We start from the raw sequence: 17,322 nt of genomic DNA on the forward strand, positions 1-17,322 counted from the left end.
AAAAAAAAAAAAAAAAAGTGTTTTTCCACCTAACAGTGATAATTTGCAACTTGTTACTCAGCAAAATGAAACCATTTAAAAGATATTTAATACACTATAATGCCAAAGGTATTTCCTGGTCACATGACATGTTTACTCAGCATGGCTATGAATATTTTCCTGCCTATATTTCCTAATTAAAAAATAAAATAAAAATTGAAGCAGATTGCAAATGAAAGTATTCTCCGGCCACGTCATGTTTGCGCTTTGTTGCTGGGCAGAATTTGTGCGAAAAGCATTTTGCCAATTATGTTTCCTGGTCACATGACAAGTTTGCTACTTGTTGCTAGGCGGAAGTTGGTGTAGGACTTTTGTAGTTTAGTTAGCTTAGCATTGACCTGTTAGCTCCTTGTTGCTAGGAATAGTTAGCTTAGCAATGGCCACACCAGAGTGTGTTATTCTTCTCAGAGGTAATCGTCGTCACTGGACGTCTCGTCCTCGTCGTCGTCGTCACGGTAACGCATGCGGGAGTTGCTGGGACCTTCGCCGGGGTCATCGTCGCTTTCACTTCCGCCGAGGAGCTTCCAGGCTGTTTCCGAGCTGACAGAAGGCCGGCGACTCATCCGCCACAACTGGTGGCCGAAGGTCCGCCCCCAGCTGCAGTGCTGGCCAATGGGGCGCAGCAGGCGAGCGAGCTCGGCGGCCTCCTGCCAATAAGACGTTCACTTGGTGTGCGTGCCATCGGACCGCTGCTTGTTCATGGCGGTCAACATCTGGCTGATGTATGATGTCAGCAGGTCGTCCATCTTGTAGCCCTGAGGGGAATGCGCATCACAAATAAGGAATTTGCCCTTTGATAGTCTTTTTGTGAACATGGAATTGTTGCTAGGCAGAACTTGTTGCAAATAGAAGAAGAAGAAAAAAAAAAAAGTCTTTCCTGGTTGCCCTTTGTCGCTAGGCAGAATTTGTGCCTGTAAACCCAGAAATAAAAGGAAATTGTACTTTCGAAAAAAACAAAAAAGAAACCCACCAGGGAGGTCTCGCAGAGGAGTTTGCTTCCCCTGACGAGGTTTCCGATGGTGATGTGGAAGTACGTGTTCCCGCTGCTCCAGTTGGAGATTTTGGTGAAGGGATGTGTGACCAGAACGTCCTGCCGATACAAAACGATGACACGCTCCAGTTGCATGATGATATTTCTGCTATTTGGCAAGCATCCGAACGTTTGTGCTTATTTGAACAGAGCGACCAACCTTGCTCTTCGGGTCGATGAGGCTGACGCCATGTTTGTTGATGGCGATCAGGAGGATCTCCGGGTAGTTTGGCTCCGTGGTTTGCTGAAGACCAAATTGCGGTCAATCTGGGCATGAAACGGCGTCGGAAGAGGACGCCTCCCGTTTTTACCTTGACTTCAAAGAAGGCGGAGCCAAATGTCGGCCATTTGTAGATGATTTTAAGAAACATCAGCTTGGCTTCTTCTCTGGATTTGCCGGCTTGCTTGTTGAAGAAGGCCACCACGGACTACGGACACGCACGCACGCACGCACGCCGTTTTTCATCCGTTTGATGGTAACGATATGGGAGAATGTTCAGGTTTACCCTCTTCCAGTCGTCCGGGGACATTTGTCGGATGAGATGGTGAGGGAGCAGCTCGCGCAGCGTCTTGGGAATGGCGGGAAAGTGGGACTTGTCGTCCTCAAACTTGACACGGTAGATGAGCGCCGCCAGCTGGAAGACTTCGTCCCGGGAACACTTGTGGTATCCACGCAGGTATTTGGGAAGCTCCTGGTTGGGGGAGGAGTTTCCTTTGTCTGCGCTCGCCTTCTAACCCGGCGGGACTCACCTGGTAGTAGTGGAAGATGGAGTCGGCGAACGAGTCCTTCCCCGGAACGGTGCTGGTCCACAACTTCTTCATGAAGAACACCTGATAGGTCAGAGAGGGAACCGCTCCTACACGGTAAATCAGACGTTTCATTTTCTTGCCTTATGACGAGTGCTCCAACTTCAATGTTACACAAAATTCTGTTGTTTGCATCTAATACACCACGTTGACGTTTGGAAGCAACTATGTGCAATTTGTAGGAACTTTGAAGGACCTTTGGCAGTGGCTCTAAAAATGCTTCTTTGGAAAATAACGGAAGCCTTAAGAGACATTTTTGTGGGTCGTGATTAAGACATGCCGACTAAACTTTAGACTACGTTGCAAAGTCAAGGTGGTTTTGGGGGTCCAATTTGGCGAGAAACCGATCATTTAATTCACCAAAATGACCACACAAAACAAAATGGCAGAATTCAGAGATGGATTTTTCAGACTTTTTTTTTTTTTTTTTTTTGTGGGTCTACTCATGACATCCTTAGGAATCTTGATGTTCGGAAGTCAAACTACTCGTACTTTGAGGGGCTGAATATTCCAAAATACTCAAATGACCTCTGGACCAATTTGCCTAGAATCTCCGTTTCGAACCAAAATGTTTTTTTGTGGGTCTACACATTAAAGACATGTCAACCCAATTTCATGTTGCAGGTGCAATAAAGACCAAATTTGGTGATTCCAACCAAAATGGCAATTTTCTCTTTTTATTTTTGGGCATCACTTTTTGGTGGGTCTACTCATCTGTCTGCCACATTTCATGTTTCAAATATGAATGGAAGATGTTTACCGTCTTTCACTGGCCGCGATTTCTTGATCCAGTCAGTCAGATGCCGGACAAAGTCAAAGAAGAAGTCTCCCTCCGGAACACTGATCACCTGACACGCCAACATGGAGCTCAATGAGTCTGCCCAAGAGCCAAAACTGGACTTGACTTGAGAAAGCACCTTGTCGGAGATCTTGACAAAGAGGCTGAAGCCTTCTGGCGATTTGAGCAGCAGTCTGGTGGAGATGTTCTGACAGAAGTCCTTGGCTTTGGTGCTGGACTCCACCTCAAAGGCCTGCAAAGTTCCCAGAGAAGAGAAACTTTTGCGTGTTCTGGCAACATTTGATTTATCGACTTCGCGTGTCGCACCTCGTCCGTGTCGTCGGGGAAGTAAACCTTGTGGAAGATCTGCGTGGTCTTGTGCTGGATGGCCTCCACTTCCACCAGATGAGGGGGGTACTTCCTGGACCCGTTTCTGTGACCATGGCAACCACAAATGACGTTTGGGCCGCGTTGAAGACGTTTCACTTTTTTTAAGTCGACAGCTGGGATGTGCAAAGGCCCAACAGCCAGTTACATTTTCAACACATACAATGGATTGATTCACTTTTTTATTTGGATTTTTTTCACTTCCTTGAATGGATATTGCAAATAATAGAAAAAAGTACAGCAAATGTTTGTTTTTTTAATTATTTACTGTAAAAATATACCTTTTTAAATATTCATTCAATAATAATAATTGGGTCATTTATTATTATTATTAAAATAGTCAAAGTTTTACATATACATTGAATGTTTTCATTTTAGTAATAGTACTTAGCGCATTTGAGTTAGATACAAATATTTAAAATAACTTAAAGATGCATTTAACATTTTTATTATATATTGTAACTGGTGAATTTATTTTGCAAAGTAAAATAAAAAAATATTCAACAAAAAAACATTTATTTTCAGTAACGAACAAAGGGAAATATATTACTAAAATGAACATTTATAAATATACATTTAACATTTTCAAAATGTATTTTTGCCAAAAACATTAGATTTGACCTAAAGCGTTGTATTTATTGTTAATAAGGAAAGAAAGAAATTTCAAATATAAACAGTTGGTAAACAGTTGATTTGATGATTTATTTGACATTTTTTGATTCCAGTGAATGAAAGAAAATATATTTGTATTGAACATTTTTATGGAAAATATGCATTTAATTAAAGAACAGATTGATAGATTGTTTTATATATGTATTCTAAATAAAGAAAAAATCCGAATGAACGTTATTGAAATATATTTTCGAACCGATTTCAGTTGGATGAACGGATTGAGAATAAGTGATTTTATTGTTGATATTTACCAAAATGGCTTCTTTTGACCTTATTCGCAAGTGAGGTGAGCCAGCTTGAATTTTTTTTTTTGCAAGCCAATCGCGGCCCTTGAGCACAAGCGATCAAGTTTGCCTTTTTTGCAAGTTTGCGCTCACCGTAAGGCTTTGTGCAGCCGCTGCATGCAGTCGGCGGCGAGCGGGTGCTGTTTTTTGGACTGCAAGAAGCGCTGGACATGCGGCAGCAGCACGTTGCTGGGAGGAAAGAGGCCGCTGCACAGCCACAGGAGCTCCCAACCTTTCTCCTCGCTGTACCTGCCGGCACAAAGGCGCATCGCTCACGTTTGTCGAGCAAGAGAAGCTCATTTTGGTGTCATTTGACAGCGTCTCTCTCTGTTGGGAAGCGGGTCAGGACGGGTGGAGGAGGTCGGCTTCCACCTGGCCGACGTCTACGTGAAAGGTGAGTACGCACTTGACGTGGTTGTCTGTTAGCTGCTTGATGATCTGGCATAAAATCTCGTCCTTCAGGGCTTCGGCCTTGAGCGCGCCCTCGAAGATCTGGTCCGTCAACTCGTTGACCGAGCGCGTGCGCTTGGATGGGTAGTCGCCCATGTACTTCATCACAGGTAGGACGCTTGCTAAGGGACGTGTTGCTTTTGATTGAGTCAGAACACGGTAATGATGTCATTAAAAACATGCTAATAACTAACATGGCAACAATATGGTCAGCACAATACAGATGACCATCCAACAGCATGGTCATAACAAGCTGTGAATATTTTGATAGCATGGTAACAACATGGAGCATATGGGACAGTAAAGACATTGGAACGTTGTAGTCGGTCATGAAATTGAAACACATCGGTAGTAACACTATCAGCATTGTCATGACAATATGGCAAGATCCTAATCTAGTAACAAGATGGGAAAGGATATCAACAAAGGCCATGCAGGCCTCCTGAGCGAGCTCCTCGTGTTGGAGCACCTTCTTGAGAAGTGGCTGTTTGAGAGGCTCCCTGGTGCAGCTCCACAATTTGTCCTTGCCTCGATTCTTGGTCACCATCACCCTGCTCAGAGTGTGTTTGGGGGGAGGCCTGCACCAAGAACACCCATCACATGACTACACTCCAACCTGATTTGAAAGCCCGCTTTTCAACCTGAATGTGAAAATATTGGAACCCGAACTGTAAGGGAAGGTATGAGCTGGGATGACTTGTAGACTCGAGTTCATGCTGTGGAATTACTAAGAAGGAATATTGACGTACCTAAAGTAATCATACGAGAATTCCTCCAGCGTGTACGCTTTGACGGAGTCCTCACTGTCAGGCAGAACAAGCTGTGATACCCTCACCGACTGCTGCCTCTGATCCGGCGTCATGGTCACCAGCGCCTGATTGGTTGGATGACATAACCGTCATCGAGAACAGCAGGGAGTCGTTTTCGGCCCGATTCACAACTATTCTCGGCGTTCTTATCTCACCACAATGTCCTGCTGCGCTCGCGTCATGGTGGGCAAGACGTAGACCGAGTCTGCCGGGAAGTCTCCTCTCTGACTGGTCCTCTCATTGACGCCATGCGCCCAACCCGAGTTAAGAACATGCTCGCCGGTGTCCTGGTCCAGCAGGATCAGGTCTCCCTTCTGGAAACTCAGGAACGTGGATGGTTCAGCATCTGCCAAACGGTCAGAGGACAACTCGTGACTTCTGTGCGGCGTTCGAGAACAGCCGTCCACAAGTCCAGTGAGAGCGAGCGTACTCTGGTTCGGACTGTCCTGTAGTGCCACCACAAACTTGGACCTGTTCCTCAGACCTTCCAAGAAGGTCACCACCAGGTCACGGATATCCTCGGCATTGTTGGAGGTGAAGGTATACTCTTCTCCTTTGATGGTGGCCAGGGTGAAGCTCTGACTTTGCAACTTCCCCCCCCTTGAAGAACAGGTACATTTAGCGTTAGTTACTTGTACACATGGAGTTGAATGATCCAACTACAGTTCCCGGCAGAAGAACGGGCACCGCAGCGATTCCGCTGAAGGAGAGTTCGTGAAGTACCTTCTCCTAAGCCTTCAACCCTCGAGTCTCCAAAGTTCTTTTCGAATTGAGGGACTGTTGCACCAACAGTTCCCAGTTCAAATGTTATAAATGGATGGACATGACTGAGCCACAAGAGGCTCTACATTTCCCAGCATGCCTCACCTGCTGCTGGACACAGCGGTGATTTCTGGGAAGGAGAGTTCCAGCAGGACTTGTTCCTGTTCATCCACAAAGTAAACGCCGGTCCAGTTGACGGCGACGATGAGTTCATTTTTGGGTAAACTTGGACCTGTTAACAGAGACACCAAATGATCAGGTATGTGCAGCTCGATACTTGCTCGTACTGGTCATTGATTTATCACCAGAGAACTTGAAGGCTTCATAGAATCGAGAGAAGAGCAGAGGCCACTTGTGGCGAGCAAAGTCCACCACTTCCTCTTTCACTTTCTGGGGATCAAACCTCTTCTGGGTGTATATGCCCTGAACAACAAAGAGAAAAGAAGATTCAGTTCCTTCATTCCTGAAGTGAATCGCAGCCACTTGTCAAGTGCACCTTTTTGTGTGCCGCCATGATGAAGTGAGCCCACTTCTCCACCGTTCGGGATGTGCTGATCTCTCGATCAGGGATGTAGGACGGGATGAGACTCAGCAGGCGCTCCAGCAGGACCTCTGAGCCATAATCCACATAGTACTGCTGGGACGCCAGTTCCGCTAGGTCGTCCTGGGTCAACGAAAGAGGAAAGAGTCTTGAGTCAAGGTTTAGGTTCCAAAGAGAAGGAACATGTCTTAAGAAGAAGAGAAGGCGAGTGGAAGAAGCATGTTTACAGAAAAGGATCATCCCTCAAAAGAGAAGAAGCACCTCTCGAGAAGAATAAAATGACTGGCTACAGAAGAAGAGAAGGAACGTGTCTACAGAAGGAAGGAGCAGTTCCACAGAAGGATCATTTCTACGAAAGATTAAGTTTCGGTCTAAAGAAGAAGCAGAAGGAAGAAAAAGAAAGAAAGAAAGAAAGATCATGGCCACTGAAGAGGAGAAGGAATATTGTTGAGTATGTTGGAAGTCCTTACCCGGTCACAGCGGTACTCTCCAAATTTGACGCCCCTGACGGTTTGCTGGTAGATGAGATTGGTGGCAACTGTGTCGTCAGAGGCGCAGTGCCACGGCGTGAAGATCTCTTTCCTGAAGAAGAGCCTCCAGGGGGCGTTCCTCTCCTGGGCTCCCTGCTCCTTGGCGTACTGCTCGCACTGCGACACGGCGTCCATCACGTGGTCGTTCCCGCTGCCCAAAGACGACACCTGGACAGTGCCATCAGATCATAACGATGGAAAGCTCTCCTACCAGGAAGAAACTCTTAGTGCTCATGTCGCAGAACCTTATCGAAAAGTGCGATGTAGAGCGAGAAGCCGAATCGGTCATTGAGACTGATCTTGTCGGATAATGTGTTGCAGAGCTCCTTGGCGGTGGTCGCCGAGTCTGTCAGCAGCGTTTTGGTGGTTCCGTCCATGAACGTCACCGGAAGCATGATGGGTTTCTTGGACTTGGTTGCCTGGGTATGCATTTTAACAACGCTGATGGAACTGAATTTCACCCGTTAAGACTGTGATGCATGCTGGAGCCGATCCCAGATAGCTTCGGGCAGTAGGCGGGCTACACCCTGAACTGGTTGCCAGCCAATCGCAGGCATTTTAGACTTATCCTGAAATTCTATCCTAAACCTTTGAGTGTGTACCTGTAGCTCCAGCCAGGATGGAGGTTGTGTTCTGGTGCCATTCACGAAGGTTCTTCTCAGCCTTTCTTCACAGTATGGAGCATAACCTGGTGGCCCACTGTTGATGAAGTTCCTTAGATACTGCAGGTGAAAGCGCAACAACGCAGTCCCGTCACCACACTAGCAGGTGTGATCGTTACATTTGGATGAAAGCGTCTTTGTCCTGACCTTGAGGAACTTGTCGGATGGTGCGAAGCAGCCGACGCACAAACTGATGAGGATCCAACCTCGAGCGTGCGAGCTCTTGGATGGGTTCTGACTCAGCTGTTTGCAGATCTGACAGTAGATCTCATCCCTAATGCAGAGACATGGTCAATTGTTGAACCCAGGCCACCTGAGCAAAAAACAAGTCCAGCTATCCCGTTCTATGCGGCTTATCCTCATTAGGATCCTGGAGTCTGTCCCAGCTGACTTTGAGCAAGGGGTGGAGTAACGCTGGACATAACTGATTCTATTTGATGCTAAATCTTAAACTGAATGGGGAGCCAGTACAGAGATGACAAAACATGCGGCTGAACTGGGCATCGAGACAAAATTTGTGCGATTGTATTCTGAAAGGATTCGAAATGTCTTACAGGTGAAGAAGAGACGATTGCAAGAGTCAATTGCAAGTCAAGGAGATCAAGACATGGAGGAGCAGAAGCCGATAGCATGAACGTGGACCTAAGTTTAGACAGGTTTTTAGATGGATAAAGCAGGAAGGTTTTAATACTTTCATCAAAAAGCATGACCTGGTCCAAAATGACCCCAAGGTCTAACCCGGGAAAACCTCCATTGTACATGGGATCAAATCTTGGATGCAGGTTTTTTGTTTTTGTTTTTTACCTCAGCGTTGGCCTCAGGATGCCATTTCCGATGATGAAGTGAAGTTTCTCCAGGTTTGATGTTGGCCGGTCTTCCAACATGCTGTTGCCATGGAGACCGGGCTCGCCATCATTCAGGCGCTTAGTGACCTAAAAGTTGTCCGTCGCTTGTTAAATCTGCAGGAAGTGGCACCAAAATAGCAAAATGATCTTTTCTCTTGCCTCCTCAGTGATCTTGGATTTTTTCTTCAGCGTGAGAGAGACCAGCTTGTGTCGAATGCTGTTCTTGCGATGGCTGTCAGATTGAGGAGTCTGGAGACAGGAAAACAGAATTGAGACTGAACAGAAACGAGCAGAACTCGCAGCACAGAGATGATAAAACATGTTTTGCTTTCTTGAATGATCTGAACAGAGAAATGAAGCACACGTTCAAATTGCTCTTAGGTGGTTTCTAGACCAGGTTGCATTCAATGAAGACTGCATGTTAATCATTGCATTTTGACAGAAGTTCATCTCCCCTGTTCTGACCCTCACACGCCTTACCTCCCCCTCCCCCTGAAGAGCCTGCAGCTCCCTCTTATACGTCTTCTTCCCGAGGGTCTCATAGATCTTGGTCATGACCGGAATCTTCTCGCTCCCATCGCTGATTGCTGTGTGGTATTTGGGCTCGGGCAGGTCTCCCATGAACCTCAACACCGTGATCCACACCGCCAAAGCCGCCTAAAACCGGGATAAGGTCCAGACGGTCGTCATCATTTCCATATCATAGTGATTGGACATGAGGTCTTTGGCCCACCAGCTGCTCTCCTTCATCCTCGTGAAAAAGCAGCGGCTGCTTGAGTGGTCGCCGGACGTACGTATGTGTGGTGCTTCCCTGGAAGTAGGTGGCGGCATACTTGGCAAACTTGTACTCCGACAAATCCTCCTCCTCCTCGTCCTCTGGCAAAGGAAGAGCCTCGTCCAAGTCCTCCTCTTCCAGCTGCCGGTGGCTTCTCTCCAAGTCCTGCAGACGAGGCGGAGAGACAAACTCAGAAAAGTCCAGCTCCGCTCATGTTAGTTAAAAACTATGCAGTAAGAGAAGAAAAAAAAAACCCAAAATGGCCATGAACAAGTTGAAAGGGTGGTAAAATCCAACGAGGAAACTTACCTCAAAGCCGGCAGGAGCTTGTCCCTCTTGGCCAGGAAAGGAGCTGGTGGTCCCCAGGAAACCGAACATCTTGTCTACCATGTCCGAGTCGTTGACGGGTTCCAAACGGGCTCGCTCCGTCTGCTCTACCAGCTCCTTCTTCCTCCTCGCCTCCTCTTTTTCCTTCTTCTCGCGCTCGGCGTCCTCTTTGGCCAGCTGGACTAGACGCTCCTGTAGACGATGAGAAAATGGTGGACTAAACTTCCATTTGTCCGTTGACGGATGCCCACATTTGCGGCGAGTGCTTTACGATGCGAAGCTTCGGAAAAATACAAGGACTGAATCTGTACTGACCTGAGTCGACGGACGAAAACCTGCTTCAGTCCGTGCTCAGTCTATGTATTTTTTTTTCCAAGGCTTCGCGTCATAACACATTCGCCAAAACTGCGGAAGTACGCGCCAAAAGGTGGTCAACGACGGGGCCGACGGAGAGACTGGGACTAATGGGCCTTTTCCATCGTGCCCGCACGGCCGGGTACCGCCCCACACCGCACCGCACCGCACCGCACCGCACCTCACGCAACCACACCAGACAGCAACCGCCGCTTTTCCATTACAAGTGGCGCACGGCAAGAAGGGGGCGGCAACATTTGAACCGTCCACGCCGAGCTTGCACTCCCGCATTGCGTGCGGATCTGAGATAACTTTTCCCGAGTGGCAAGTGGCGCCAACGTTGAACCATATTTACAATTTAATATCGACCACCATGGATGAAATATTGCGATTCGCGACCGGCTCGCGAAGACGGATATTTCTGCCGCTGGAGTTCTCGTTCAAGTCAATAGGAACACACGGCAGCCTCGCGATGTTTTTTAAAAACCACAAACATTATACTAATCCATCCACAAGTACCTTTTCAATAGTAAATATAGTTCAGCGTTGTTGTAAAACATGATGATATTTATTGCATATACTGTATTTTTATGACTTTGACGAAGACCGGCGGGCACTTCTGCCGCTCTCGCTTAAAACAAGGAAATGGGCGTGTACGTTGCTTGCGGCGGCGTTGCTGTCGGCCAATCAGGCGCCAGGTGACGTCACGGCCCCGCTAGTCCCCGACGACCGGCGCCGCAGAACCGCTGTCGAAAGGGTTCTAAACGGCGGTTACAACGGAACGGCTCGGCCCCGCCCGAAAAAGTCCCGTGGAGACACAAACATCCGGGGACACAAATTGCCGCTTCGGTGTGGAACCGCTACGGTGGAAAAGTGCCTTAAATGTGTCTTCCGAAGAACTGTTGGTCTGTTAAACGATTCAATCATTTTGATGTAGACTTATATTAAAAAGAAAAGAAAAGCTCAACATGTCCTGAAATCCGAAAGCTGACCTGATGTTTGCGTTCCGCTTCAGCCTTGGCTTTCTTGGCAGACATCTGGTTCCTCAGCTTGGTCTCCTCCGCCAGACGCATCTTCTCAGCTTCCAGCCTCCTTCGGTACTGACGCAACAGGTAAGTTTCATTTGAGCTCAGACCATTGAGTGTACCTTAAGGCAATACGATCTATCAATCGATATGGTCGATGGCCATGACTTTGCTTTTTCCCTTCTGGGATTTTCTTTGCTTCTTGACATATGGAACACAATGTGAAAATATCATAAAATATCGTTGGTATATTTGGTTTGACAAATTCATAAATTCCAAACTACGAATATGCATATGTGTTTAACTGGAACATAATTGCTTAGTTGTATTTCACTTCAATTGAGCACCTTGTAACTGGAAAAAAAATACTTGCAACCTGCACCCGGAAGTATCCTCCTTCTATGGTGTCCAAACATTACAGAAGGTCGGCTACCTCGCCCCTGAGCCTGCGGTAGAGCCTGCGTGCAATCATCCCTCGGGTGTACGCCTGGATGGCGATGACGGCCCACAGTCGGTGTCTGAAGGCGCGGCGCACCAGGAAGCCTCGGCATCGACCCTGGAAGCCGCTGATGCGCTGGCGAGCCACGTGGTACGACGCGCACAGTTTCCTGGAGCGCACCAGTGCCTGAAGACGAGAAAAGCCCGCCCGCATCTGGAAGAACAAGGACCAGGATTTAGGGACGACATCGGGACTAGATGACCCACCTTTTACGGTGGGATGATGATGATGATGATTCTTACGGCGCCGTAGTTCTTTCTGCACTGATATCCTCGCCACGTCTTCTGGATCAACATAGCCGACTTCCTCATCCTCAGGAAGTTCGATCTGACGAGACAAAGAAGAAGCACGGAAAGGACTAACAGATCCCTTTAGATGGCGCTGTTTCATTGCATTGTTAAGGAAAATGGATGGATGCAAAGACTTCCGTCCATCCATTTTCTTACTCCTCACAAGGGTCGCGGGGTGCTGGAGCCTATCCCAGCTGGCTTCGGGCATTAGGCGGGGTACACCGTGAACTGGTCGCCAGCCAATCGCACGGCACACGGAGACAAACAACCATCCGCAGTCACAATCACACCGACGGGACAATTCGGACTGTTCAATGAAGCTGCCGGAGACCGGAGTAGGCACGGGGAGAACATGCAAACTCCACCGGGAAGGCCGCAGCCTGGACCCGATCTTGCGTCCTCGGTACTGTGAGGCGGACGTGCTAAGCAGTCAGCCGACGTGCCGCCATGAAAAGGCTGAAATCGTGTAAATCGGATGTTGAAAGGAATTGAGGACCTTACCTGTCCTTGAAACCTCGCACCACCTTCTGTATGAGGATGACTTTGTCCGTGATGGCTTTGTCTCTCTCGATCTCGAGCAGCATGTCATGATGATCCTGAAGAAGCAACAACTCATTAGCTGTCTCCATGGAGACCATCCCATAGTGGGCCAGATTAGAAAAATGGAAGACGGGCCCGACTGCGCCAAAAAGCCGTGAACGATCCCTGAGACAATCTCGGAGTGATTGTCCCTTTTCGTATTATTCGAGCCTTTGCACTGCGGTTTGTCAGTCGACTTCCTGTCAGGAAAGAAACCATATGCTCCTTCCTGCACTTTCTACTTCCTGTCAGGCTTTCTGGAGGACCGCCTGTGAGCAAACACCAGTCCGGAGAAATAAACTTCACGAAGTGTGTTATTGGAACTCACTCAAGTGACAAACCACATCAAATCAGAAAATATTCGGCTGGTCGTCTAAACTTCAAACACACACAAAGATGGGGACACACGAACACGCACTACTTCCTGTCAGTTGAAAACAATCACAACAGAACTTCTCTGACAGTGCAATCTGCAATAGAGTTGTCGGATTCAGCTGCGTTTACGCAGGGGGACCAACATCATCATCATCATAATAATAATAATAATAATAAAAACCTCAATACTTCTATCTCAATACTTTTTGTCCATATAGCATCCGAGCTAGTTTCTGCATGCAACAGCTACTTATTTATTCCGGTTGGGGTTATCACCTTGAGGAAGATCTTGGTCTTTCCCATCTGCCAGTCGTCGTCTCGGCCGAGCACGGCCTCTGCGATCCTCTGGCAGGTTCCCCTCAGATCCTCCTGGAAGAGCGCATGCAAATACGAGGCCAGCTCACTTGTTTCCCCTTCAGACTCTCAGTTCATCAGTTTGTACGATCATATCTTGAAGAACTTGTAAGTCGAGTCACTCGTACATCAAGGCACGTATGTACACGTTTACGCATGTTTATGTCTACCTGCTTGTAGGCGGGTTTGACTCCAGGCATGAGTACGCGGTAGCGGTCCACAAACTCCACAAAGGTGTAGCGGATGGGGTAGCCGGCGCGGCGGATGCGAATGGTCTCCATCATTCCCGAGTACCTCAGCTGGCGCACGCACAAATCCCGATCAAACAGCTGCAACACGCACACACAAGCTACTGTTGCGCACGTAAACACTGCTTGCTTTGTGAAACGCAAGTGCAATAACTAGTTCATGCACGTGTGAGCTCATATTACATGTCACAGACAGTTATTGGAAAAAAATGATGAGTGCTTATAAGTAGGATCTTTTCCAGGTAAGAACAAGTTATAAGACATAAGTAGCTGTTCCATGTAATAACTACTCTTGTTACATAAGTATCGGTTACATCTGCTAACTATCTGTTGCAAACAAGCTAGATCAGGAAATCACTAGCAGTGATTGCATTTTCATGCTTTTACAGACTAACGAGCTGTTACGTGTACTCGCCACTCTTTTTGTTACTTAGCTCTTACATTTGCAATTAAGGGCTAACGTGGAACTGCCAACTGTCAGCATTTGTTGTTCAGTCCATGTGACGTCGACTAACTGGCTATTGGTCAATAAATTGGCCGACTTTACAGCTGACAAAGAAATTACAGGCACTTACATGCAATAAACACGTGGATGATCATGTTACATTTAACAGCTACTTATTAGATGTAACCCCTATTCATGTGTAATAACATCAGTTATTACATGTAACTAGTTAATGCAACAGCTACTTTAAAAAAAACAAAATGTAACCGCGAGTTTGTGAATCCAGCGAGATCGGATGATGTGTAACAGCTAAAATATAAGACGTAAAGCATGCGTGGACAAATAGCGGGAAAACGTAAGAGACGCTGCAAGCGGCGTTGCAGGACAATCGCGTGCGGCGACTCACCATTGGCTTCTTGTGCTCGTTGGGTTTGATGCAGCGGACGAAAAAAGGCTGACAGACGCTCAACGTTCGCATCAGCAGCTCCAGAGATTTCTTGAACTGACTGCTGAGAGTGGGAGAACGCTTCCTGGTTTCCGCCCCCTACAAGCACACACACACACACACGCAAAGTTGCTCATTTTGTCCTTCCTGACCTTCTTCCTCTTTGTGTCTCAGTCAAAACAAATGTGAATGTGAGTTGGACAAAGTATGGCCCGCGTTCCGTTCTTCAAGCATCGACATCACGATGAATTCTGTTGCATTCGTTTTGCTGAAATCGTACGTTTTTGTGCCGTTTCATTTCATGCAGAAGAGAGAAGGAAGGAACTCATGTATTTATTGACTGATTTTTTTGTTGTAACTTTTTACCTTTGGTAGAGGACTGGATGGAAGATGCAGACAAGGAGCAAAACCACACAGAAACTGTCGGGAAAGCAACAAATCATGCAAACAAGACAGAAGGAGATGTTTGAAAACATGCAAGAGGAAAACGTTCAACTTCATCGACTTCAATTTTTGCTTCTCTTTTCTTCGAGTCATCGCGTTAAAATCAAGCAGCCGTGTTACCATAGCAACATCAGCCTGGAAAATCTGCTTGATGAACTTGTTCTTGGACGAGTGAACCAGCTGGATGATGTCACCGTATAACGTGTCCCGGTTCTTCTCAAGGAAGCCTGGAACACGCGTACACATGTTACACACACACACGCAAACAGTGGTAGCAGGTTTGTTACCTCATTTTACTGGTACAGTTAATCAAATCACATTCCCCATTGAAATGAATTGAAATGCCGTTAATCCGTTCCAGCCTCCCAAAAACATCACAATTTTTTTCTATGTGTTTTTCACACGGGGGAATAGTTTTTATTGCATGAAAGAACGTAAAGAATCCAGTGTGATGTGTGCTTTTAAGGGGTGTGGCTTCAAGAGCTGGCTGTTTAGTCTGCGTGAGTGTGAGTTGTGGCCTACAGCGGCTCCTTGCGAGTGTTGCCATTTTGTTTGTGTCTCAATCAATAAAGCCCTGACAGTTGTTCTGCATTTGCGGCTCTCCTTGCCCACGTGCCAGGGCTTTACACAGGCTTAATTGCAGCATTTTTCATTCGCGTCATCCAAGCGTGAGCACCTCTGGTTTCGTAGTAGACCACCCCGGCAAAGTGCTGGATGCCAAACTGAGTCTCGTGGTTGTTCTTGGGTGGAATGTAGTTGCTGTTGACTTTGTGCTGGAAGTTGAGTTTGTTCAGCATGGTGCTGTCTGTACCCTAAAACACACACATTTATGGATTCCAGCAGAACCAATTGATCGGTAGTCGGGTCAATTGGCACCGACCTTGGGGAATCGGCTCTCCTCGTCGATGAGCGAGATGATGTTCATGGGCTTGATGGCGATCATGTCCAGGGCGTCCTGGTTGTCGGTGAACTCGATGTGCTGCCAGTTGATGTTCTCCAGGTTGTACTCCTCCTGCTCCAGTTTGAACACGTGACGCACGAAGAACTGCTGCAGGTTCTCGTTGGCGAAGTTGATGCACAGCTGCTCGAAACTGCGGTCACAACATCGGGCCACGTTATGGGGCCCATATTTACGGTCTAACTGTCATTACGGGGCCGACTTATTTTTGTGGGGACATTTTGGTGGGCCCCACAAGTTCAGACATTTCTGTTGAGGGTCAAGACCTGGTTTTAGCGTTTAGGTCTGAATTGGGTTTTTGGTTGGGGTTAGGGTTAGGCAAATGCATTATGTCAATGGGACGTCCACACTGACAGCTAAAGCTGTTTGAAAGCGCCGCTATAAATGACGATGACTTGACTTGACTTGACTTGGCTAAGATAGTCAGACAAAATGTGTGTGGGTGTGTGCGCTCACCTGTTGACGGTGAAGTTCTCAAAGCCAAAGATGTCCAGCAGACCGATGGAGCGCCTGACGACTTTGCTGTGCGAGGACGAAGGCTTGTAGATGGCGGCGTTGATCTTCTCCACGATCCACACGAAGAGACGGCCGTAAATGCCCTACGCACACATACGCAAAAGTTGTCCGTCGTCAGAGTACGCCAGAGTCGTCAATTTGTTTGAGCGCGTCACCTTGACGAAGGCGTCTCGCACGTCCACAGCTTGTTCCATGCTGAGTGGCGTGGACACGGTTTCTCCTCTGGTGATCAACGTCCTGCTCGTTAGGCAGTTCATCAGGTCCTTGCCGTCCACCTGCAAACGTGTGCCGATTGCAATCACATGAATTCAAACCAACATTTGCTCTTTGCTTTTTAGCGGATTTGTTACACGAGCACTCGTGCTTAATTGAGACTAAAATTGTTGGCACCTTTGTCAAATTTTTCCAGTCGACTTTTACTCTTGTCAATTGGTGTATTTTAGCTATAAGAAAATATTACACTGAAATATAAACACTGAAATGAACGATGATGACGACATGTACTTGCTCAAAAGGATTCCTATTCAGGGCAGTTTTAGTTAATAATTAGAAGTCTAATAAGTGCCAAAGCATGCTGACCTCCAGCAGTGTTGATGTGGTCGAAAGATGCGGACTGCGTACGACCTCGCAAGCGTCCAGGTTGTCGTAGGTGCGCGCTACAGATGAAAACAAAAAATGGTTCAATGGAGTTGAAATGATTCTAAACATCTGACTTTGAATTCAAATTCAGAAATGATTCGACTTTGGAAAGACCTTCATAGCGCAGGTTGCCCATGTGTAAAATGGAGGCCAATAGTTTGCAGATCTCCCAGTTTTCTTTGTCTGTGAACATCAGAACCTGCCAAAGAAAACACATGGCCATGTGTCATATTCCTAATTAGAATATTACAGGATATTGCAGCTGTCGGGTGTTACAGGCAGATTTGAAGTCAAATGTAGCAACAAGAAGCAAGTTGTAACACAGGAAGAGAGGAATCATACAGGAAGTCAGATGTACGTTCATACAGGAAAACTGATAGAACACAGGAAATGAGGAGTCATACCGAAAAATCGAGTGGCAAACAGGAAGTCAGTCAGGTACGTCAGGTGGAA

General features: G+C 47.0%; 1 protein-coding gene across 19 annotated transcripts in view; it reads right to left on the reverse strand.

The window, feature by feature from the left end:
• Positions 1-69: 69 nt before the first annotated feature.
• The window catches only part of LOC144024537 (unconventional myosin-VIIa-like), a 28,111-nt gene continuing 10,858 nt past the window's right edge, over positions 70-17,322 (reverse strand). For 8 of the 19 annotated variants that reach the window (XM_077530889.1, XM_077530887.1, XM_077530882.1 and 5 more), the window contains 42 exons: positions 16,984-17,068; positions 16,810-16,886; positions 16,386-16,505; positions 16,171-16,313; positions 15,637-15,847; positions 15,433-15,568; positions 14,877-14,983; positions 14,679-14,732; positions 14,274-14,411; positions 13,345-13,503; positions 13,097-13,189; positions 12,368-12,462; positions 11,819-11,903; positions 11,511-11,729; positions 11,045-11,152; positions 9,681-9,890; positions 9,330-9,536; positions 9,077-9,253; positions 8,756-8,845; positions 8,556-8,683; positions 7,899-8,025; positions 7,692-7,811; positions 7,335-7,508; positions 7,030-7,257; positions 6,515-6,682; positions 6,324-6,441; positions 6,124-6,250; positions 5,687-5,856; positions 5,412-5,602; positions 5,197-5,321; positions 4,868-5,025; positions 4,404-4,557; positions 4,091-4,246; positions 2,982-3,162; positions 2,794-2,907; positions 2,637-2,724; positions 1,820-1,926; positions 1,576-1,761; positions 1,381-1,497; positions 1,230-1,313; positions 1,010-1,129; positions 70-794 (listed from right to left, as the gene is read on the reverse strand). In XM_077530889.1, coding sequence (XP_077387015.1) covers positions 702-794; positions 1,010-1,129; positions 1,230-1,313; positions 1,381-1,497; positions 1,576-1,761; positions 1,820-1,926; positions 2,637-2,724; positions 2,794-2,907; positions 2,982-3,162; positions 4,091-4,246; positions 4,404-4,557; positions 4,868-5,025; positions 5,197-5,321; positions 5,412-5,602; positions 5,687-5,856; positions 6,124-6,250; positions 6,324-6,441; positions 6,515-6,682; positions 7,030-7,257; positions 7,335-7,508; positions 7,692-7,811; positions 7,899-8,025; positions 8,556-8,683; positions 8,756-8,845; positions 9,077-9,253; positions 9,330-9,536; positions 9,681-9,890; positions 11,045-11,152; positions 11,511-11,729; positions 11,819-11,903; positions 12,368-12,462; positions 13,097-13,189; positions 13,345-13,503; positions 14,274-14,411; positions 14,679-14,732; positions 14,877-14,983; positions 15,433-15,568; positions 15,637-15,847; positions 16,171-16,313; positions 16,386-16,505; positions 16,810-16,886; positions 16,984-17,068 — 5,748 coding nt within the window. In that variant the 3' untranslated portion in view covers positions 70-701. Of the gene's footprint in view, positions 795-1,009; positions 1,130-1,228; positions 1,314-1,380; positions 1,498-1,575; positions 1,927-2,636; positions 2,725-2,793; positions 2,908-2,981; positions 3,163-4,090; positions 4,247-4,403; positions 4,558-4,867; positions 5,026-5,196; positions 5,322-5,411; positions 5,603-5,686; positions 5,857-6,123; positions 6,251-6,323; positions 6,442-6,514; positions 6,683-7,029; positions 7,258-7,334; positions 7,509-7,691; positions 7,812-7,898; positions 8,026-8,555; positions 8,684-8,755; positions 8,846-9,076; positions 9,254-9,329; positions 9,537-9,680; positions 9,891-11,044; positions 11,153-11,510; positions 11,730-11,818; positions 11,904-12,367; positions 12,463-13,096; positions 13,190-13,344; positions 13,504-14,273; positions 14,412-14,678; positions 14,733-14,876; positions 14,984-15,432; positions 15,569-15,636; positions 15,848-16,170; positions 16,314-16,385; positions 16,506-16,809; positions 16,887-16,983; positions 17,069-17,322 lie in introns of those variants that run through there. The other 11 variants (XM_077530892.1, XM_077530897.1, XM_077530886.1 and 8 more) reach the window with 7 other exon arrangements.

Source organism: Festucalex cinctus, chromosome 8, assembly GCF_051991245.1.
Source record: "Festucalex cinctus isolate MCC-2025b chromosome 8, RoL_Fcin_1.0, whole genome shotgun sequence".
In the NCBI taxonomy this organism is placed as follows: domain Eukaryota; kingdom Metazoa; phylum Chordata; class Actinopteri; order Syngnathiformes; family Syngnathidae; genus Festucalex; species Festucalex cinctus.